Consider the following 23007-nt stretch of genomic DNA (forward strand, 5'->3'; position numbering starts at 1 on the left):
GATTCTCGGAGAAAAAGCGTGAAAAATATACAGTCTATACAAATTTACAGAAACATGCTTGTCATCTTTGGCGGTTTGTTCCTGTTATGTTAATTGCAAGAAATTGCTAATTAACAATTATTCCATGAAACCGCGTTGGATATGAAGTGATAAATAACCAACGAGCGCGTAGCGCGAGTTGGTTATGATCACTTCATATCCAACAAGGTCGAATGGAATAATTGTTTTAGTATATTCTTAATCGGGTTTTTGCCGCCGATTTTTATTTCAACAATTTTACAGAGCGGAAAATTTTTAAACTTGGCGCACTGTTTTCCATATAAGGTAAAACTCCGACTAATGGCTCATAGTCGGAGTTTTTGAGCCAATCAGAGAGCTAGAAATGCAATAGTCGGAGCTGAGAATATACTAATTTTGTATAATCTGAGCACCGCCACTGGTAAGTGGAATTAGCATTACAAAGAAGTGTAAAAAATCGCAATTTTCGCAATGAGTTGACGAAAAATCGTGAAGTTAGCGAGAAATCGCAAATTATGCACTCGGGCGCGTTTTTTATTTCTATAACAGTTAACCACTCGAAATACGCTTGCAACACTTAAAGGCTGAGTTGGAAAAAATGTTTTCTTTTCCTAGAATGGGGTGCACAAAAAGTTCCTGTGCTGCCAAAACTAGAGGAAATGAGCGACGAACAACTTGACAACAGTCTGTCACAGTTTTATACAGAAGCACGAAGCAAAACAGGTGAAGAGTACAGCAAGTCGTCCTTAATTACGTTCAGAAATGCAATAGAGAGGCATTTGAACAACCCACCTTATAACAAGTTTGAAGCTAAATTCTTCAACGTTTTCAAATTCCAACCGTATGCTGAACGCCAAAATTAAGAGCCTGAAACAGCAAGGGAAGGAAAATGTGCAGCACAAAGAGGCCATGCCAGTTGACGACTTGCAGAAATTGAAAGCTGGTCCAGTATTAAGCCTTGCAAATCCATGGTCTTTGCTGAGAAACGTGTGGTTCCATGTTGTTCTCTACTGGTGTAGAAGAGGTCGTGAAGGGCAGAGAAATTTGAAGCCGACGAGTTTTGCATTTGAAGTAGACGAGCAAGGCAAGCGCTACGTTACTATGACCCACGACGAGACCACCAAAAACCATCCCGGTGGACTTCAAGACCGATCCAGCTTTGAGAAGACGGCTCGTATGTACGAAACAGAGAGTGAGAACGACGGCTACCGAGCGCTGAGCTTGTATATCTCCAAGCTGAATCCGAAATGCGAAGCCTTATTTCAGCAACCTCGACGCGACTGGAATGAATCCGCCATCACACCCGAAATCTGGTACGAAAACCGCCCGCTTGGTGTCAACACTCTTGGAAACATGATGAAAGAAATAAGTACAAAGGCCAAGCTTTCCAAAGTTTACACAAATCACTGTGTTCGGGCGACAACGATAACCTTGTGGTCTCAAGCCGGTTTGTCAGATCGCCACATCTGCCACATTTCGGGACACAGAAACCCGAATAGTCTCCAGCATTACAATTCTCGTCCGTCGTCTATCCAGCTCAGGAAATGTAGTGATGTCTTGTCTACTGCTCTACAAGGGGCCGACCAGACAAAACAGAAATCTCCACAATGCGATGAGCCTTTTAGTCAGCCAAAAGCAGCAGAAGTATCAGGCAGAGTGGTTGAAACGCACAGCCGATCATCCACCACAACGATCTACAGCGAAATGCTTGGCGGCATGTTCAATTCTTGCTCAATCGGTTCAATGCAAATCAATCTTTATCCTCCTCAGAGCAAAAGTCAGTGAACTGGGGAACTGCTTCAGCTTTCGAAGATTCTTTTTGCTGTAATAATTTCTTTAGAACCGTTCTGACTTTTTTTAGAAAACGTTTGTTTCTTGCCACAAAGGGAACGGTTTTACTTTTCATTCAGCATTTAAGCCAATAAAAAGAAAGCATGTACATGTAAGGAGAATACTTATTTTGATTAATTAAAATTCGCAATCCTTTTCTTGTTTAATATGTCTTTATGTTAATGTGGTGGTTTACATTTTATAAAAGAAATAAAAAAACTTGCCCTTCGTACATTGTTGAGTTATATAAGCACTTGGGAATTTTTAAGAACACTCGAGAAGTGCATAGAGACTATCAAGGTAAGCGCAATCTGATTGGCTTTACAGACACCTACTATTGATTGATAAACGGTCTTTGCGGTTTTTACAGTTCTTTATACGTTACTTACAAACAAGGCGTCGTACCAAACCGGCAATATGAAGGCTGAACCTGACGAATTTTACAACAACTTACAGAACGCAAAGATAATTATAAGCAATTTTTACTGAGAATACACTAAATCTTGACATTAAAGACAATGTCAACTTCAGTGATGTTGATAAAGTACAAAACCAAAACCCTAATAGCAACACAAAGGTTATGTTTTTTTAACATGCGTTTTATTGCCATGTTTATCACCGCAGTTTCCGTGTTATTTCTTATCAAGCTACGATGGCCAGAGAAAAAGACTACAACAACAACTAGCTTTATTTGCATGACCATAAATACATACAGTGTTGCAAAAGCTTTAGTAACCTAAAACTAAAACAGTAACGATTATCGTGATCATATAATAATGTTATGATATAGCAATCAAGTTACATTGGTTTGATTTGAAAGCAGAATATTGCGTAGATCAAAGCAAGATGAAATAAATTTTGCTAATTGAATATTAATATAATGATTTAAAGAAGTCATAAGTTCGCCAATGGCTTGTAACGAAGATAATTGTACAAAAGTCGGAATGATATGTTATATTTTTTATATAAAATTTATTTCTTAGAATAGAGTATTTATTGCAATATATAAAAAAGTGAGATTCGTCTTCAATTTGATTAGATGCACAAATAAGGCAGAGTCTGTTAACCCTTTGAATACCAAACTTTCGCCAAAAAATACCGTTTTAACCGTTTAGTCAGGTTTTTTAGCTGCCATGACGCTAAATAAGCCTAAGTTTTGCTAAAAAAGCTTGTTTTTACTAAAAGGAGAGATTTTTCGAGGATTAGGTACAAAATTGAGCAAAACTTCAATTACGGGCATGCGCATAAGCCAAAATTTGGACTTCTTTTTTTTTGCCATTAACCGTTCTCAATTTCGTTTGTTGGCCCTTTCTTTTCTGTTTTTCTCTGCCCTTTTACACTGGCTACCTTTTGCATTGTATGTTCTTGCTGGCTGCAGTGAAAAGTTGGATGTTAATTACGGGCGAAGCCTAGAAATGGCCAACATAATGTTTGATTTTACCGTTAGTTAAGTACGTAAGATCAACAAAAAAAAAAACAAGGGAAATCATAATATTCAGACATACTTAAAATATTAGAATAATAACTATTTTTACCAGCGTGATGAAGATCTTGCGACATGAGAAAAATTTGTTTAACAATAGAGCAATTATCCTTACTTAGAAGATATGAGGAGTAATTCGTGATTTCCTGATTGATAGCTATATAATGAGAGGAAACCTACCAAGTTCAGCTCTACATGCTACATTGGATACTTTATTGCTTAACTCTAAATAACGTTTACAGAATTGGAGATGTGTTTTTTCGATCTGGGAACTTTCCCAAGACTTGAGATCAGATTTTGCATATGCACCCCAGACTTCACTGTTATCAGTCCGGGATCGTTATCAGATTTGATAACCATGTGACGTCACAACATGGCGGCCATTTCAAAAACCGGGAATTTTCGTATTCACTTCGCTTTGCTCGTTATTTGTTCGATTATACTCGGGTAATTTACCCATAATTCTATTCGATAATTACCAGAAAAGAAGGAGCCTCACGTGTTTTGAAGATGGCGGTTGAAGACCAGCGTAAATGATGTAAAATGCTACTCGTAAAGTGAAACAGCGCTTGCAATTTTGCATCCAAACCAGGTATGTTTTTCATTCTGTCATTAGATTTAAGTTACCTGGAGATTTTTCCGAAAATCACAAAAAATATGTCGTTAATCTTCACGCCATATTCTTGGGATTTAACGTGTTTTTAGTGTTGTGCACGATCTGTGAAAAAAGTGCACGGGGGTATTTTGATTTGCGATGTGTTGTTCGTAACGGCGGCCATATTTACAGCTGTAATCGATATGTTCCTAGGTATTGAGATGGCGGATGCTGGTACCCATAGAATCAAAATAGCAAATTTATGTCGATTTTGTGGATATAGCTTGGTCATTACATAGGGTAGGTTTATTGTTGTCGAGTTTTGCAGCATAAAATTTTCGTTCCTTTTAGGCCTGACAGACACGCAGCATTCAACTTTAAGAATTACTGGTGGCAAAATCAAGGGGTACGTAAAAGTAACTTACATAAATCATCTAAGCCCCTTCAGAAAAAATTATAGCTCTTAGTGAGTCGCTCAATTCATGGTACGGCAGTCCAGGTGGTCGGGAAACCACTTGCGAATCTAACATTACCTCTTTATTTTCTTTTGAAGGGTTACCATGAGGTCAAAATCAAGGGGCCAGCAGGAACTCCTTTTCATGTCCTTCCTGAAAATTGGAAACAAAGACTCGTTCGCACTTCGTTGTGTTTTGCCGGAAATTAGAGAAATACCCGAAACACTTCTAGACGTGCCACAGTCTGGTATCCAAGAGCGCTAAGAAAAATTACACTTTGAGAGAAGTTGCTGGAAGACAGATAGGCCGGGTGCAATACTTCATAAACAGGGAACTAAAACACCTTTCGGACTGCGGGAAAATCGACAATCACGTTAAAGGGTAAGTTGCCTATATTTTAGAGTCAATTTCAACAACTCGCGGTCCTGAAATATTTTCCGGAAATGCCGGCCAAACTAGGTCAGTTTTCTGGCACACCAGTCGTTATATAATGAAGCTTATTGTTGGATTTAGCGAGTGAACTATGGTACGAAAACATATTACTTGAATTATAGTTTCTTTTATATGAATCGGTCATTAAAAGCGTTTTTCCATATCACCGAATGCACAACAATAGACTACTGATCTACAACTAAAACAATTTTTTTCCGGAAATGCCAAGACTTCCAAGTTTACTGTCACATCTCACGACATAAAGTGTTGCATGTACCCATTCCACTGAACGGAGGTGTATCACGAATTAAAGTAAATATACCTGCTATTTTTTTGTTGTTGTGCCAGAACCATATCAGGCGAGCCCACAACGACAAAGAGAACTCCAGTGCATCCAAGATGGAAACGAAATGTACAATACGGCAGAAGGGATTGAATTAGCAATCGCAGAAATGGAATTAGGCGTGGGATGGGATATGGCCATCGAGGTAAGCTATTCTATCTTCAGTATATCTGGACAGAGAGTCGACAGAGGGAGGGTGGTGAACTGTTTCGATACAGTTATTTCCATTTCATAGTAATGAATCATAGTAGGAGATGTTTCGGTCCTAACCACGCTTCGCTCATGCAAATTGAACGAAATTCAGTTACAGCTTTCCGCTTGGAATATAGAAGCAACTTGTTCAGTGTCAATTTGTGAACTCAAGATGTATTTATTGTTAGTGTTTCGTTTATATTTTATACAGACTGTTGAACAGCCAGCTTCGCCAACTGCCAAGAAAATGAAGCCTGAGTGAAAATAGAAGCTATCATATTAGTATCAATAAACAACGCTTTTGTGAACAGAATAACTGTTGTCTACCTTCGTGTGTTTTTACTCGGAACAAATATTATACGGTGTCTATCTGAAAATGAAACTTTTCGCTGTAGCTTTTGGAAAAAGACAGTTTTCTTCCATACATCTCTGTTTCTATTCCATGATCCAGTAACCTATTGCGAAGTAAACATACAATTACAATTAAATGAAATTGCATTGTGATGTTGTGAAAAAAGTAACTCCTTTCATCGCAGCGCCCCATCGACCGCCATATTGAATTATACACTGTTGCTACCAAATAATGTCACGTGAACGAAAACTTGCGCAGCGATTGGTTAATGGTTTGTTTTGGTCGAGGTTATCAAATCTGATAACGATCCCGGACTGGTTATATGTCAAAATTGGGGAGATCATTGCGTCGAAAATTTCATTCGCTACGAATGGAGGTAGTTTGCTGAAATTTGCGTGTTTTCTAAGACTGAAAAGGGCGTGAAGGGCCTTTCCTTTAAATTTAGCAAGTGCCAATGAAAAGTTACCCGTTGAAGAAATGAGTGTTCCCAAATAAGTATAATTTTGAACAATTTCAACAGGCTGATTGTCGATATGAAAATTAGACTCTATACATTTCTTAGCACGTTTTTGAAAGATCATAACTTTGGTTTTTTTTGGATTGATACTTAACATCCATGTTCTGCAATAGGATGACAGAGTGTTAAGGCAATCTTGCAGTCCTATTTTTGATCTTGACAATATGACTAAATCGTCTGCATATAAAAGGAATTTAATTTTGCGCCGTTTGGTAGGACCAAGGGATCAGATAGAATTTTTTCAAAAGAGAATGGTATGTCATTAATAAAGAGGTTGAACAGTAACGGACTCAAAATACAACCTTGGCGTACCCCTCTTACGTATGGAAAGGGCCGTGTTTGATTTTGGCCAATTTGTATGGAACATGTAGAGTTTGAATACAAGCTCTTTATTAAATTGAAAAAACAGCCACCGATATTAATTTGTAAAAACTTAAATAAAAGTCCGTCATGCCAAACTGAGTCGAAAGTTTTTTTGAAGTCGACAAAACAAGCATAGATTTTTTCGTTGTGGTGATGCACGTATTTATCTACTAGATAAAAGAGTATTTACGATATGTTAACATACCCCGTATGTGAACATACCTCGTATGTTAACATATCCCGTAGCAATAAGGACACTAATGCGCTGACGAATTAAAAATGAATAGAGCATTTCATGTCACGAAGCACGGTCAAAATACCATTAATTACAAACAGGAGGAAATCCAGTACCACATGAACATCTGTTTCAGTTATAATAAAACAATCTTACTTTGAACCGCAGAGCAAGCAAGCTGACCCCACGTGGACTGTAAGATCACTGGGGCGATCTGCGTGATACATAATCGTGTGATGATGCATGATCGTATGATTGTCATTGTATAGCCCTCGCGCAAAGGAATCAATCTTTCATTCCCGGGAGGGGATACTCCCTTATATGGGCTATATAAGTAAGTGCGGCCCTAAAGGGTAGGGTTTTTCAGCCGTTTTGGTCATAAATAGGGTATGGTTTCAGCACTCGAGTATGGAATTGGGTATGTTCAATAGAAGAAGTTACTTCTTCATCATTATCAATAAGACCGAAAACAAAAGCCCTTCAAAACTTATGTTTAGGGCAACTGTGCCAGCCGCAACGATCATAAATAGGGTATCGAATTTTAGGCCAGGTCATAAATAGAGTAGCAAAAATCGCAGATTTTGGTCATAAATAGGGTAAGGGTTTTGGGAAGTGGACCGCACACCCCTACCCAACTTTTCTGGAGTATCCCCCCGGGCTTTCATTCCATCATGTTGATTGCTCATAAATAGGGTATCGAATTTTAGGCCAGGTCATAAATAGAGTAGCAAAAATCGCAGATTTTGGTCATAAATAGGGTAAGGGTTTTGGGAAGTGGACCGCACACCCCTACCCAACTTTTCTGGAGTATCCCCCCGGGCTTTCATTCCATCATGTTGATTGCTCTCGGCTGGTACGCGTTCATGTAGCGTTCATGTGTAAGCGAGCTAAAAACTTTGAAAATGGCTCTGTGCAAGTAAAATTAAGTTTGTTAGCTCTTGGAGTGTACCTGCTTTTAGCTACAACCAAAACGAACAAACGAGGCACGAAATAACACAGAGTCACTGCAGTTAAAATAAAAACAACTAGCATGTGCTTTCGCCATTTCTTCCTCCAAACTCGCACCACAGCCACATTTAAATAAGACATTTGCAGCCAAAACGAGAACGAGTTAAAAACGAAATCGATGCTTAGAGCAATGGACACGCGAATAAAGAACTCTACTATAGACACCAGACGTTCGCCGAGATACGTGAATTTGTACAGCTGTATGAAGCCGACTGCTGCTATCATTGCTGTTGATTCTCCGAGAATCATCTGAATGCTCATGTCCGCAATAAGGCGCATGCCTCTTGGCGTGCGAAATTTATCTGCTCTTAACGTTTCTTCTGCCTCCCTGTCTCGTTTCAGCTTCCTGTAAACAAAGTACCAAAAATAATCTCGTACGACAATGGTTAACCTTTCGAGCAAATCCACAGCGCCGTGTGCAAAACTCAGCCAAACAAACAGTCTACGGTCGACGAGGTCAGCTTGCAAGATACGAAAAACGATGGCGGAGCCGGTGAACAGGACGCTTAACAACACGTGTGAGTCACCGGGGTGAACAAAATCAATTCTTTGCGCCGCCAAACGCACGATGACCTTTGGTATGGCTGTTATTAGTGGGAGCCCGCCAGCAATAATAGTTCTAAGGATTTCGTTATCTTCCTTTGCGTACAAAGGAATCAGTATATAGACGAAGGAAAGCGTAAGAGGGATACCAAAAGCAAACTGAAGTGTCAGCATCGCCGCAACCTTCAAAGCCTTCTTGACTTTCAAATTCCTTAATGTCTGTGTTTTATTTGCTATTTCTTTGCCGAGTAGGAAACTATTCATAAGCACAATGAACACGAACAAACCATTCAATGGATATGATTTCCAGGATTTGTGATAATTTCCATAAATATAGAAATAAAGTCTGAAACAAGTGTCAAAAAACGCGCAGAGGAGATTGAGGGTCAGCAGATTGAATTTCTTGATTACAGGCCAACCAAATATCAACAGTGCAACAAAAAAAGTCCACATTTGAATAAAGTAGGCTCTAATTGTCCCCTCAGTAACAACAAATGCCTGAGTCTTTTCAGGAAGAGCCGTCCAGTTTGTAGACTTCCAATTAAAGCATAAAATATCTGAAGCAAAATAATAAATCAGCACCAAAATAGGAAGCAAACCAAGTGCCACTCCACCGACAATCTGTATGTAGAATGCGTGTTTCATTGCCTCCCAAAGCGACATCCACCATTTTTTCGGTCGAGATTTTTTCCAACCCATTTTGCTGACGTCTCCTGGGGGTGGATCGTACTCCTGAAAAATCGTGTCTTGTTGATTAAACTTCTTAAAATCCTCCAAAAGATGCTCTCGTTGTCTTAGCGGAGTGTCCTCAAGTGCTTCCTGAGCTCTGCAGGACTCGATCACACCAGCCGTGAACTTGTCGGTAAAAGAAACTAACAGGCCTTCGAGAAAGGACATAGTGACTGCCATCTTTACAGAGAGTTTATGTACGATACTGACGTTTCCTGATTCTTCTTGCGTCCTACAAAAGTAAAAAGTTCTTAAAGCTTTCCGAAGTCTCTAAAAAAAAACTGGCAGAAACGTCAAGTTAACTTTGTTTTTTAGTTGACTGCATGCAGTACAGGACGTGTTTTTGTTTTACTGATGGTAATAGAACACGAGTCACAAGCTGTTTTGGCTGTGCCACGAGCATCATGCGATCAACTGTTTTTGCATCATGGGACTCGGCTGTTGTGTTAGAAGAGCTTTTACTTTAGCCTAACATGTAGACTGACTATCAAGGTAAGCGCAATCTGATACAGAAACCTGCTATTGATTGACAAACAGCCTTTGCCGCCCTTGCATCTTTTTATACGTTACTAACAAAAAAGGGTGCGGTACCAAATTAAACCGACAATATGAAGGCTAAACCTGCAGAATTTTACATCAACTTACAGAACGCCGATAATTACCAGCAATTTTTACTGAGAATACATTAAATCTTGACATTAAAGACAATGTCAACTTCAGTGATGTTGATGAAGCACAAAACCCTTATAACAACACAAAGGTTATGTTAACATATCCCGTAGCAATGAGCACACCAATGTGCTGACACGTTAAGAATGAATAGACTATCTCATGTCACGAAGCACGATCATGATACCATTATTTATAAACAGTGGAAAACCCAGTGTCATATGAATATCTGTATAATAATAATGAAACAATTTTACTTTGAAATGTAGCGCAAGCAAACTGACCTCACAAGGAGTCTAAGATCAATGGGGGCGATCTGCATAATGTATGATCCCGTGATGGCGCATGATTGTCATGTATGATCGTGTGATTGTCATGGTATAGCCCTCTATCAAAGCAGTCAATCTTTCAAAGCAATAGTTCTTGGTCAGTAAAGTTTAGTTATGCCATCATATTGATTGTTCTCTGTTTACACATGTAACAGTCCGGGATCGTTATCAGATTTGATAACCTCGACCAAAACAAACCATTAACCAATCGCTGCGCAAGTTTTCGTTCACGTGACATTATTTGGTAGCAACAGTGTATAATTCAATATGGCGGTCGATGGGGCGCTGCGATGAAAGGAGTTACTTTTTTCACAACATCACAATGCAATTTCATTTAATTGTAATTGTATGTTTACTTCGCAATAGGTTACTGGATCATGGAATAGAAACAGAGATGTATGGAAGAAAACTGTCTTTTTCCAAAAGCTACAGCGAAAAGTTTCATTTTCAGATAGACACCGTATAATATTTGTTCCGAGTAAAAACACACGAAGGTAGACAACAGTTATTCTGTTCACAAAAGCGTTGTTTATTGATACTAATATGATAGCTTCTATTTTCACTCAGGCTTCATTTTCTTGGCAGTTGGCGAAGCTGGCTGTTCAACAGTCTGTATAAAATATAAACGAAACACTAACAATAAATACATCTTGAGTTCACAAATTGACACTGAACAAGTTGCTTCTATATTCCAAGCGGAAAGCTGTAACTGAATTTCGTTCAATTTGCATGAGCGAAGCGTGGTTAGGACCGAAACATCTCCTACTATGATTCATTACTATGAAATGGAAATAACTGTATCGAAACAGTTCACCACCCTCCCTCTGTCGACTCTCTGTCCAGATATACTGAAGATAGAATAGCTTACCTCGATGGCCATATCCCATCCCACGCCTAATTCCATTTCTGCGATTGCTAATTCAATCCCTTCTGCCGTATTGTACATTTCGTTTCCATCTTGGATGCACTGGAGTTCTCTTTGTCGTTGTGGGCTCGCCTGATATGGTTCTGGCACAACAACAAAAAAATAGCAGGTATATTTACTTTAATTCGTGATACACCTCCGTTCAGTGGAATGGGTACATGCAACACTTTATGTCGTGAGATGTGACAGTAAACTTGGAAGTCTTGGCATTTCCGGAAAAAAATTGTTTTAGTTGTAGATCAGTAGTCTATTGTTGTGCATTCGGTGATATGGAAAAACGCTTTTAATGACCGATTCATATAAAAGAAACTATAATTCAAGTAATATGTTTTCGTACCATAGTTCACTCGCTAAATCCAACAATAAGCTTCATTATATAACGACTGGTGTGCCAGAAAACTGACCTAGTTTGGCCGGCATTTCCGGAAAATATTTCAGGACCGCGAGTTGTTGAAATTGACTCTAAAATATAGGCAACTTACCCTTTAACGTGATTGTCGATTTTCCCGCAGTCCGAAAGGTGTTTTAGTTCCCTGTTTATGAAGTATTGCACCCGGCCTATCTGTCTTCCAGCAACTTCTCTCAAAGTGTAATTTTTCTTAGCGCTCTTGGATACCAGACTGTGGCACGTCTAGAAGTGTTTCGGGTATTTCTCTAATTTCCGGCAAAACACAACGAAGTGCGAACGAGTCTTTGTTTCCAATTTTCAGGAAGGACATGAAAAGGAGTTCCTGCTGGCCCCTTGATTTTGACCTCATGGTAACCCTTCAAAAGAAAATAAAGAGGTAATGTTAGATTCGCAAGTGGTTTCCCGACCACCTGGACTGCCGTACCATGAATTGAGCGACTCACTAAGAGCTATAATTTTTTCTGAAGGGGCTTAGATGATTTATGTAAGTTACTTTTACGTACCCCTTGATTTTGCCACCAGTAATTCTTAAAGTTGAATGCTGCGTGTCTGTCAGGCCTAAAAGGAACGAAAATTTTATGCTGCAAAACTCGACAACAATAAACCTACCCTATGTAATGACCAAGCTATATCCACAAAATCGACATAAATTTGCTATTTTGATTCTATGGGTACCAGCATCCGCCATCTCAATACCTAGGAACATATCGATTACAGCTGTAAATATGGCCGCCGTTACGAACAACACATCGCAAATCAAAATACCCCCGTGCACTTTTTTCACAGATCGTGCACAACACTAAAAACACGTTAAATCCCAAGAATATGGCGTGAAGATTAACGACATATTTTTTGTGATTTTCGGAAAAATCTCCAGGTAACTTAAATCTAATGACAGAATGAAAAACATACCTGGTTTGGATGCAAAATTGCAAGCGCTGTTTCACTTTACGAGTAGCATTTTACATCATTTACGCTGGTCTTCAACCGCCATCTTCAAAACACGTGAGGCTCCTTCTTTTCTGGTAATTATCGAATAGAATTATGGGTAAATTACCCGAGTATAATCGAACAAATAACGAGCAAAGCGAAGTGAATACGAAAATTCCCGGTTTTTGAAATGGCCGCCATGTTGTGACGTCACATGGTTATCAAATCTGATAACGATCCCGGACTGTGTAACTCACTATTCAAACGATGCAGTGGGAGATAAACTAAGAATAAAGCCAGTATCCGAGCCAGAATCCGAGCCAGGATTCGAGCCAGGATCCGAGCCAGGATTCAAGTCAGGACAGTGTCGAATTTGTAAAGCCCGCGAGTGTATTTATATAGATATATATTTTTATTTATTACTAGGTAAATGAAAAATAGTTTCATGGGAGAGAAAATCGTCGTTTGAATGAAAAACTATTTCAGTTTACGAGAACATCCAGGAACACTGAAAGTTTTTGATACCTTAGTAGACTTACTAGTCAATTTCTTTTCAATAATACTAATACATTTCATTTTGGCGGCGCCCAAGTGTATTTCTACCAGAAAACTTGACTTGCCACGGGGATTCTAATAGTTGGATTTGTTCACTAAAAATGCCGGCAAGGGCTTCGATCGTTTTTGCTGTAGGAATGTATAAGGCTCCTTTTTGTGTAGAGTTTCTACAGCTCTGATACATTAATGTCGAGTTTGATTTTATACAGTGCAAAAAATGTTGAAATTTTAAGAAATAAAGAGGGCGTTTTCGTGCCGAACACGGCAATATTTAGTCGTGCAAAGAAGTTTGATCGGGGCAGATTTTGATCACCTGCTATGTAACCTCTGCACGTAGCGCAATCAACAAAACAACGCTATAATTTGTTATTTTTGGCAAGCTTCGTCCAAACACTTGATTATACCCACGTACCTAAAATTTACTCCTTGTTTACAAATCGTTATCAAAAATTTAGTCGGTGGATGGTTTGCCGGCCGTCTCTTGTCCGTGCGGTAAAGTTACTTGCCCGAGAGTAAAATGTACTTGTCCCAGACGAGCGGACGGGATCGGAGTTTTTTCGAGTCCTGCACTAGCTATCAAACTTTCTGGAATACAAGTTCAAATGTTCAAATTTTCAGATTTCAGTATATGTGTAATACATGTGGCAAGACGCCGCCCAAAGCAATCCTGGAGGCGAAGTGTGCAATACGAGCTCGCCAAGAAGAATATCACTTGGATAGAGGCAAAGAGAACTGCCAAAAATTGAGTCAGGTGGAGGTCCATGGTTGACGCCCAAGGCTCCCCAACAGGAGAGAAGATGGCCTAATTTATCGTAATGCACAAACAAACAAACAACAAACAAAGATATGAACTGTAAGAAAAGTTCTTTAAAAATTTAAAATCTGGTTATTGCTTCTGCGGGAAGATGGATTATTTTTCCAGTGCTGGCAAGAGTTTGAAGTGATATTTCATCAAAGAAATTAAAGCTTTAGTTTTTAACGCACATTGACCTGTATTTCTGAGGCGTTCTGAATAGATATTTCCCCGAAATTGGTACTCTGGATTTAAAGATGCGCCGATACTCTGGGGCTTTCGAATCGATCCGATACGTGGAGCGCGCGGTCGGTCTCGCGAGCGTGCGCGAAAATATTTTCGTGGCAGCTGATGTTCAAGCCCGCCCAAGCGTGAGATCTTGTTATGGCTACACTAAATGCAGATCGCCGATCAATCTTCACTGAAGCCGCTTTGTCTTGCACGTTAGGCTTATTAATTGACAGGAATCCTTGAAATAGAACTTTCTCTTTTCGCAGCAGCTGTATCAGAGCGGTAAATCGTTTGCCATATCTTATCAGTTAGGCTTCAAAAGAGATCGCCAAACTAATACGCGTCGAACAACAACTTATGAATCAGTGTGGTGCGGAAGTTATAGCACTCACTTCACCTTCATTTCATTTCATTTTACGTTCCAATTTGGTTGATTGATTCTGAATGCATTAAATCAGATTTCAACGTAAAGGATGCGTTGCACGCACTATATCTATAGTGGACAACAAGATACCCCTGCTGTCCACTATAGATATACATTACTTTAGTCGAACACAATCTTGTAATTACTGCATACAAACTCAGTCATCTGCAATCCAGTAATTACTGAATACAGCTACTTTAATAACATTCCAGTGATTTGGAGAGCGGGCCAAAGTGATTACAATAGCTTACCTCGAGTCTGTTAATGGCTACCAAATCACTTTCTATGGATCTGTTAGTTAACTAACGAAATCTGTATCATCGACTTCAAAGAAGGTTGCTTTGAATGCTAGAAAATACTACCATTCAAAATACTACCAAATCATTTTCTGTGGATCTGTTAGTTAACTAACGAAATGTGTATAGTCAACATCAAATAAGGCTACTTTGAATGCTAGAAAATACTACGATTTAGCAATTATATACTGAATACAAAATGACAGAAATGAAATATTGCGGAGCCCAGTGATTTCATCAGGGAGACTATCAAAGTATGCGTTCCGGTGTTAGTTTCCATAACGGATTGACTTGGTTGTATTTTCTGTAGTTTTTCTTAAGTACATAACTGCTAATTTGTCCTGTTTTGTAATATTCAGCGCAGTTATATGTCAGAAAGCAGTCACAGCACAAGTAACTGAAGTTTACTTAGAGTATTTCTGATTGATATCATCTTTTATGTATGCGTTGCTGCTAGTAATAACACGCTAAATGGACCTCAGTTGTGTCCGCCGTAACTGCTGTCTGCATTAACTGCTTGATTATTTTAAAATATTGCTTTCTATGCCCCTAATTAAGAACCAAATTCACAAAATACAACCCGGTAATCGGTTATACAAACATCAGTTACCTTATGTATTTCTTCCGTGGTCTTTGCTACGACTGCTGTGTAACATCAAACTGCCTCAGTTCTTCGCTGATCATCACTAAATATTGTTATCCAGTTATTATGTACTGAACATTAAGTATTGAAGATACAACCCAGTAATCCGTTATGGAATTAAACTATCAAATAGCCATGTATACGTTTGTTCAAGTGACATTCTTAGTGGACCTTAGTCGTTTTTGCAGTGATTGCTCTCTAACGAACATTAAACTGCGATGATTACTACAAAATATTGTTAACCAGTAATTATGCACTGAATTAGTATAGAAAATACAGCCCATTAATCCGTTATGGAAACTATTTAACATCTCTTTCTGCGTTCGTGCAAGTAATAGTCTTAGAAGACTTCAGTGGTTTCTGCTTTCACTGCTGTTTTTTTAACTGCGTTCATTCCTTAAAACTATTACTATTCAGTAATTATGTACCGAATACAAACTAAACAAAACTATCAATACAACTCAGGAATTTCTGTCAGGGAAATTAAAAATCATCTATGTATGCGTTCGACTTCAGTCGTTTCTGCTGAGATTGCAGTCTGACATCAAATTCACTTCGCTACAAAATATTACAGTTGCATTCACATGAACAAGTAGGAGAGTCAGCGTCAGGTCTGGCTGGAGTAGAGCTAGATCTCGGGGAAGGCAATGCTCTGGTCGTAGACGGTACCGCTCTGCCTGGTAGACCGCGTGCCAGCCTTTGCAGACGACCCTCAAATACCCTCAACGGTGAAATGTAGTTGTCTTCCAGCCAGCATCTCTTAAAGAACATGATCTTAGCTACTCTCTTCCTTTCTCCTCCAATTAGAACGTTGTCTGACACAGCCAGCATGTGAGTGACTGAACTCAACTCAATGAACTTATTTCTGCTTCCCCCACAGTCTTCGCTGGGGAAGAATACTTTGCCAATCAGCTGATCTGGGCTGAGAAGTAGCACCAGTGCCAACAAGGCGTCGATTTCTGTGTCATTCAATAAATGGTAACCCATATAGTTCCTCAGCCTGTTGAGGTTAGGATCGTCAAGCCGAATAACAATTGCCACACAGTCAAGGTAGTACATCAGTTTGGCTGTTGGACTTCCTGGCACTGTAACCTTGGTCCCCGCGTTTTTTATTCCAACTCTTTCCCCAATAAGTGCCGCCATATTGTGGGCTTCAGTTTGTCTACAAGATAACAGAGCTTCCATTTGAATCTCAAACAACAGTCTCGACTTCAATTATAACGTTCTTATTGGTGCAGATATTTTTGCATTTTTTCACACCTTAATTCAATAAGAACGAAAATCGTTTCGAGTCTTCAACGGAGTTTGAACTTCCTAGTATTAAGAATGACCCAAAATTACTTAATATTTTCTTTTCGTCTTGTATCTGGATGATAGTCATTCGTTGAAGACTTACGGGTTAAAACTGATGCATGCCGGATAAAAAAAGCCAAATCAGTCGAAAGATAACGTATGAAGAAGCCTGCTGTAAAAGTCATAACACTCATATTCCCTTCTGATCACCTGTTTTCAGTTGTCAGCTTTAAAGCTGCGTCGTTTAAAGATCTCATACGGCTTAGTGGCTTTGCGCGCGCGACATTGAATTTCTTATTCGATTGAAAGACGAACGGAAGACGATGCGCCGTTACTCTCGGCATTTTCATTGAGATCAAGGCGTGCGTCCCTCTTTTTTAGTAATTTAAGTGCATTCTCAGAGAACAAAATGATGGCCATACTCGAATGGTTTTGAATGAATTTTGCACAGTCTCTTACGACGAAAAGCGAATGGTAACGAAAGTGACTGTTGTGAGAGGTGTTTGTCATCGTCGTTTAAAATGATTGAAAGGATACTGAGTTAAGTTGATCGTCTCTTGTTAGCGTTACACCAGGGCTAGGGTCTCTCTATTTAATGGACCCTGAGAACAGTTCCTTGAAGACCAACAGGCAGCATACTTGCATAATTTTGACAGTACATTATTTATTGGCGAACTCCAAATTATTTGACATTGCAACTGTGATTCCCGACTCTAATAGAAATGACGTCCGACCCACTACTTGTCGACGTCTACTTCGGTTTCCATAAGATCGTAAAACTAGTACAAGTCCAATGAACAAATCATAAGTGCCAACCGTTTGACTTGCAGTTTTGGCTGATTAATTAGCATGGTCATGCAAGCCTTCGCTTGAATGCAAGAACCAATCTCGCAGCCTGTTGAACCTTACCCTTACTTTTCCAGTTCTTTGCTTTTCCTTTTTAGTCCTAACTGGGTTCAAAATGTCGACTAAAGGGCTTGTAGATAGCAAATTGCTCTCATGTTATTTATGAAAGAGTGATAAAAAGAGTCCTACCTGTGACTAGTTCTGCCCTCACTGAATTTATGTTGGACGCCATTGATTAACATATGCATTAAAATGATCAGCTTAACAATTCCGTTGTTTAATGTTTTGACATCCCGGCGACAGTGCAGTGCAGCTCGTTCGTGCAAAATGATATCCTCTCCTCTGAAAGTGCTTTTCGTTAGGGACTATTAGTTTGATGGCATGAGCAGTTACTGGATAAGATAATTTGAAATGCGACTGGGGACAAGCACCAACAAGCAACTCGGAAATGCGTTGAATGATTTCTATTTCCTTAAACTTGTATACTTAAAAATTAACAACAAAATCAGACTCCGGCAGATAGAACTATGCGTTAACTTACAAACATATGCTTCTGCAAGAGCAAGAAAAGATCTGGGAACAGAGTAAACAACAGTATTAGAATTTTCCTTATGAGCAGGCTCTTGTTGAGCGCTTCCCGAGTATTATCAAGTACATGTAAAGGAACACCTACTGTTAACAACGCTTGAAACTGCGGCGGAAATCTTGAACGTCCTGCACACTTCAGTCAGCAATACGATCAATCTGCAAGAACAACGAAGTAAACAATTGCGCAGGAGGAAAATCGAGAGGACAGACCGAATCGCCTGAGATCGAGGTTGAAGTACTGAAGTTTTTGTTCACGTGGTTTAGATTGACGTCTCAGCGTCATACAAACCGTCTAGAAAGATTGTTGTAATTAAGGTATCAGTAAGGGGAAAATTTGCAATTTTGCATAATTTTACTTTTTTAAGCGGTTGGATAAATCTTAAAGTAATCTTTTAGATAAAAAAAACTCCACGAAAAAATCTTATATCTGCCGCTAGTTATTGCGCGAGAAAGATTGTTTTGCATATTAATTACTTAATTGAGAGTTGACAAGTTCTGTCAAATGAATTAATTATCGAGGCAAGAAGTCACATGACATCAAGATCATGCTGAGTTGACACGCGATTCGCGCGCCATAATCAGTGCCGGATGTCTTCGAAGAAGACAGAGCGATCTTGCCCGTTTTCATCGGCTAAAGGAAGGCCAAAGAAGGCGAAAAACACTTTCAACAAAGAGTGGGCCGCTAAATTAGCGGAAAGCGGCAAAGGGTTCGTTTTACAATCAAGAAAAATTGCTGGATGAACGCGACAACGATCGCAATCACAAAGCCAGCGAGCAAGCGGCTTTGAGCGCAAGCGGCGCTAAAATACTGTTGCGAGAAACTGTCGAAGCAGAGGAGATTGACGAAGAGAAGTGGACGAAATTGACAGGCAGATCGATTGTACAAAATTAGAATCAGCAGTGCAACATGTTTTTTTTCTTACCCAGCTATTGTCATTTCTTCCAGTATCTTTGCCTTTGCATCAACATCAGTCGATGTAGTCCCGTTTACGGCGTCCTCTCCAGCGTTTCCCTTTGTGCGCTTCCATTTTCTCGGGAACCTTCTACGGGTCTTTGGCATGTTAACAGTGACATGGTCATAATTTTGAAAATTAGTCAACCGATACGTGAAATTTCGAACGTTAATATAGTAAATCAAAAGATAATTTCACGTTTACTAACTTTGGAATTCTGACTTCACACATGAAAAAGCGGTTTATTCACTGGTGAATAATTTACCGCGCGCCGTCGCGGAAATTTGTACCTGTTCCATGTTAACTGTCATAGTCCTATTGTTATACAGAAAGTTGATTCCTCTGCGGTGTCTCCCATGGTGTGATAATCTCATAACACTTGGATGCCGCCGAATTTTATTTTTTCTCTGTTTCTCGAAAGTAAAAAATAGGCGAGTTGTACGTGCATTTCGAGTTCCAGGTCGGCAGCCCCTGGACCAAATTGGCTGAAATTTGGAGAGAATGTTGTCAGAACGAACGCCGACAAAACCGTGTCTGCGAATTCTGATTACTCTTTTCATTAAAAAGTTATGCCTTTTTTTTCGCGGGCAGTCCTATTTTTTTCCTTTTTCTAACTTTATCCTCTTGTAAAATAATAACAAACGCATGTGCCAAAAATCTGAGACACGGTTTTTGAGGTCAATGTGTGAAGAAACGGATGCCATGTTAATTGTTTTCTCCGACCTAAATTTAGCGGGCGTATACCTTGATTTATGGGTTCGTGAAGCTTTGTAAATATATTCACATTTTCGAAACACGGTAAATTTTTACCGTTTGAAACAGGTCAGGTCATAATCTGTAGTTATTAAGCTTCCAGTAAATATACGGTTTATATGGGTTTTTGTTGAAGCCACGAACGCTAGAGCGGACCGCGCGCGGATGGTCAAATGGGTTATACTGATACCTTAATTTGATTAGATAAGACGTGTTTGCATTGTGTGTGTATATTTGGCTAATGGGGTAACTGATACTATTTAAAACGATTTGCCTGCTGACAGGTACTAGGAGAGGTCCAGATCGTAAAGTCTGACTGGTAGACGGATACTTTTTTTCTGCAGTTAAGCAGTTCTTTCTCGGGAAAGGAAGTATACGCCATGCTGGAATGATTTTAATGGCTCTTGATCATCGTCTCTAACAACTGCTCTTTGAGAGGAAACTGAACAATCACCTATGCAAAGGCCAATGTTATCTATTTTTAGTGTTACATTCTGTAGTTTTGAAACGTTAAAATAATAATGTAATTGCATCAAAATTGCTTTAGAACAACTTTCCATTGAGGGTGGAAAGCAATCCACATTTGTTTTGGTTTTGCTTTGCTACGCCTTGCGATTGGTTAGCAAAATTCCCGCCACTTTCATGTCAACCAATGAGGAGCGTGGTGATCACCGCGCGTGATGTCGTGTACGTAGTACGTACTCCTATTTGCGACGAATTCTGATTGGTCGTTCTCTGCTTTCTTCTGTTGTTATTGGTCAAGCGGAGTAATTACTTTGGTTTTGGCTCTGCGAAACAGCATGTTGCTAGCTGTTCTGATTAGTACACGAGGATACGTAAATGCCGAGTCAGGACTGGAGCTGGGACTCGAGTTAGGACTCGAGCCAGGACTCGAGCCAGGACTCGAGCCAGGTTTCCCGCCATTTTAACCACGTGTTTGTCACATGAACAGTGACAGCAAGCCATTTTTTCAAGCCGTGGCCAAAGGCAAGCTTCATTTTCTTTTTATGAAAGCCTTTACCTCTATACTGATAATATTGTTTTCAGTAATACCCTGACCGTTGCTGGGTTCCCTGTATTGTTCATGTATTTTTCCCGCCGTTTAGTTCCCGCGTTTAAGTCACGTGACCTTTTCCAATGTGCATGTAATGGCGAACGTCGGCAAACGTCGGCAAACGTGATAGTTGTGTGTTTGCGATTCACTCGAAGTAAAGACGGATAAGACGAATTAGACGGATAAAGACGCGGACGACTGATGGAATTATATACAAGCAAACAGGAGCGTCTCATTGGAGGGTTAGTCGAATTAAAGTCAGTGAACTAGAGTGAATCTTGTCTATTGAAACCGAGAGAATTGGACATTCGCCCTTCCAGTTTCTTTGATTCGCTGAATTACACAAGGTGTTTGGAATTTGTTTGGCTTCAAATCGTCGCTCTTGGACCATCGTTTCGTTTCTGTGGTTGGTTTTTGGTACCAGCATTATTTGGCCTTCAGTTGTAGTTTCGAGTTCTTCTATTATTGGTAGCGAACGATTTCTTTGTCGAAACTGCAACTTGGAAATTGCATGATTGTTTGCGATGTCGATGTGGGATCTTAGGAGCGATGATGGCCGAACCACGGCACATGAACACGCGGAAACTCCAGATGAGAAGGCGATGCGTTGGCCTCAGGTTTATTCTACAATGTCAGGAGCCCAGGGAAAAGAGTCGGGCTATTCTACAAGGGAAAATGGAGGGATTGATGTGCGTGTTTAAGAGAAAATTTGGAATGGAGAAGGAAACTTGAAATTGGACCGGAATGTTATTGAAAGAAGACAACCAAAGCTAACCGAAAAGGGCAAAGCTTATCGGCTCACTGAACGAAAAAGGGAAAGAAACAAGCTCAAAAGAGAAATACAGTCACGGATTGCCAACATTGGAACACTTATGGGACTTGATAAAAATTTGGAGCTAGACAGTGAGGAATCTGTGAAATTAAATGAGTGTTTAAAGAGTTTGGTGATCTTCATGAGGAGATACAAGAACTTCTCAGTGAAGAAGAACAAATACCTGACACTCAGGTGTATGACAACCTGCATACTGAAGTAGAGCTTATTTGTGAAACTGTCCAGAAATGGATGATTGATGATGGTCGACGCAGTAATGAGGAACGGAAGTCTACTAAATGGAGCGCAAAAACAAAGAACTCTAAAACTTCACATGCATCAAGCACTTCCTCAAGAGCAACGGCTCTCCAAGCTAAGGCAGAACAAGCAGAGTTAGAAGCGAGGATTGCTCAACTTGGCAATGTTGAAGCTGCGAGGAAAGCAGCAGAAAGGGCAAGGCTAAGGGCAGATTTTGCTGCTGTCGCTGCTATTAACAAAGTCTACGAAGATGCGATTAAAGAAGATGAGGAGCAGTATTTGGGCTCTGATGACCCTGGTGAAGACCCAGAGTGCTACCATTGGCCTGCATTGCATGGACTATACCCACAGGAAACATTTGTCAAGGAAGGGCACAGCAGTCCCAGAGCACATGATGAAGAATTATTGAAGCATCCACATGCACCTGATCCAGCAGCAGGACAACGGAAAGATACCTTAAATACAAAGGCACCAGAATTTACCTTGCCAAACACTCCCTTGCAGCAAGACATTATTTATAGCAGTGGGGATACCGTGAACCAAGCTGAAGGAGACTCTCACACCATTGCGAAGGCCAACTACGGACCTCGAGCACGGACTTCTGGGAAAAGATGGAGCTCAGAATGATGCAGCCACCACCTGCACCCACTCCATTTGTTGGTGATCCATCCTGGTACCTACGGTTTAGAGCTAATTTCAGAGATGAAGTAGAGAATAGAGCTTCACTAACTGATAGTGAGAAAATGAACTATTTAATGACTTACACAACTAGGAAAGCGAGGGAAGTTATTGAGAACTACCAAGGCCTACCAAATGGTTGTCACCTGGCTCTACGGGTGCTGAAGCAGAGGTTTGGACTAAATGCTATGATTGTTGAGGCACTCAAATCTTCTGTTATTAGTGGTCCCAAAATAAGAAATGGTAACAGTGCGGCTCTTCTAACTCTTTCCGACAAACTTCAGGACTGTTGCTGGCAATGATCGAATTGCAGTCAAATGAGCTTGATTGTACTACGAACATGCGATAAATTTTTGACCATCTACCGGACCCCTTGCAGGCTAAATAGAGAAAGTCAGCTAAGTTGTACCATGAAAGGACAGGTGGCAAGGAGCCAACACTGAAAGAGCTTTCTGCATTCATTACTGGAGAGTC

General features: G+C 39.9%; 3 protein-coding genes and 2 long non-coding RNA genes across 13 annotated transcripts; 2 read left to right on the forward strand and 3 right to left on the reverse strand.

Moving 5' to 3' along the window:
• Positions 1–569: 569 nt before the first annotated feature.
• LOC149115577 (uncharacterized) lies at positions 570–2015 on the forward strand. The gene has a single exon (XM_089285071.1). It carries the CDS (start codon positions 862–864, stop codon positions 1801–1803), a length of 942 nt encoding a protein of 313 aa, XP_089141197.1. The 5' UTR covers positions 570–861; the 3' UTR covers positions 1804–2015.
• A 1641-nt stretch (positions 2016–3656) lies between these two features.
• Positions 3657–5664, forward strand: LOC149115578 (uncharacterized). Of its 5 annotated transcripts, none has more exons than XR_016206086.1 (5): positions 3657–3923; positions 4140–4332; positions 4480–4762; positions 5162–5301; positions 5560–5664. It is a non-coding gene; the product is annotated as an uncharacterized LOC149115578 (long non-coding RNA). The 5 variants fall into 5 exon arrangements; XR_016206089.1 differs by having other exon boundaries at positions 4278–4332; XR_016206088.1 differs by lacking the exon at positions 4140–4332.
• A 1839-nt stretch (positions 5665–7503) lies between these two features.
• LOC110051201 (uncharacterized) lies at positions 7504–9639 on the reverse strand. Its single transcript, XM_089285072.1, has one exon. It carries the CDS (start codon positions 9273–9275, stop codon positions 7677–7679), a length of 1599 nt encoding a protein of 532 aa, XP_089141198.1. The 5' UTR covers positions 9276–9639; the 3' UTR covers positions 7504–7676.
• A 959-nt stretch (positions 9640–10598) lies between these two features.
• Positions 10599–12617, reverse strand: LOC149115579 (uncharacterized). 5 transcript variants are annotated; one of them, XR_016206091.1, is made up of 5 exons: positions 12340–12617; positions 11931–12123; positions 11501–11783; positions 10962–11101; positions 10599–10703 (listed from the first exon to the last, which is right to left on the reverse strand). It is a non-coding gene; the product is annotated as an uncharacterized LOC149115579 (long non-coding RNA). The 5 variants fall into 5 exon arrangements; XR_016206094.1 differs by having other exon boundaries at positions 11931–11985; positions 12340–12616; XR_016206093.1 differs by lacking the exon at positions 11931–12123 and having other exon boundaries at positions 12340–12615.
• Positions 12618–14539: 1922 nt separating this feature from the next.
• On the reverse strand, positions 14540–18280 carry LOC110051240 (uncharacterized). The gene is made up of 2 exons (XM_020757257.2): positions 18112–18280; positions 14540–16461 (listed from the first exon to the last, which is right to left on the reverse strand). Exon 2 carries the CDS (start codon positions 16440–16442, stop codon positions 15858–15860), a length of 585 nt encoding a protein of 194 aa, XP_020612916.1. The 5' UTR covers positions 16443–16461; positions 18112–18280; the 3' UTR covers positions 14540–15857.
• Between the last annotated feature and the right edge of the window lie 4727 nt (positions 18281–23007).

This window comes from Orbicella faveolata, unplaced genomic scaffold, assembly GCF_042242905.1.
Source record: "Orbicella faveolata isolate gen_17 unplaced genomic scaffold, um_ofav_v1 contig_13, whole genome shotgun sequence".
Classification (NCBI taxonomy): domain Eukaryota; kingdom Metazoa; phylum Cnidaria; class Anthozoa; order Scleractinia; family Merulinidae; genus Orbicella; species Orbicella faveolata.

What these genes read in the sequence shown, in the direction of transcription:
- LOC110051201 (XM_089285072.1), bottom strand. Translation starts at nt 9,275, where the DNA reads ATGGCAGTCACTATGTCCTTTCTCGAAGGCCTGTTAGTTTCTTTTACC.
- LOC110051240 (XM_020757257.2), bottom strand. Translation starts at nt 16,442, where the DNA reads ATGGCGGCACTTATTGGGGAAAGAGTTGGAATAAAAAACGCGGGGACC.
- LOC149115577 (XM_089285071.1), top strand. Translation starts at nt 862, where the DNA reads ATGCTGAACGCCAAAATTAAGAGCCTGAAACAGCAAGGGAAGGAAAAT.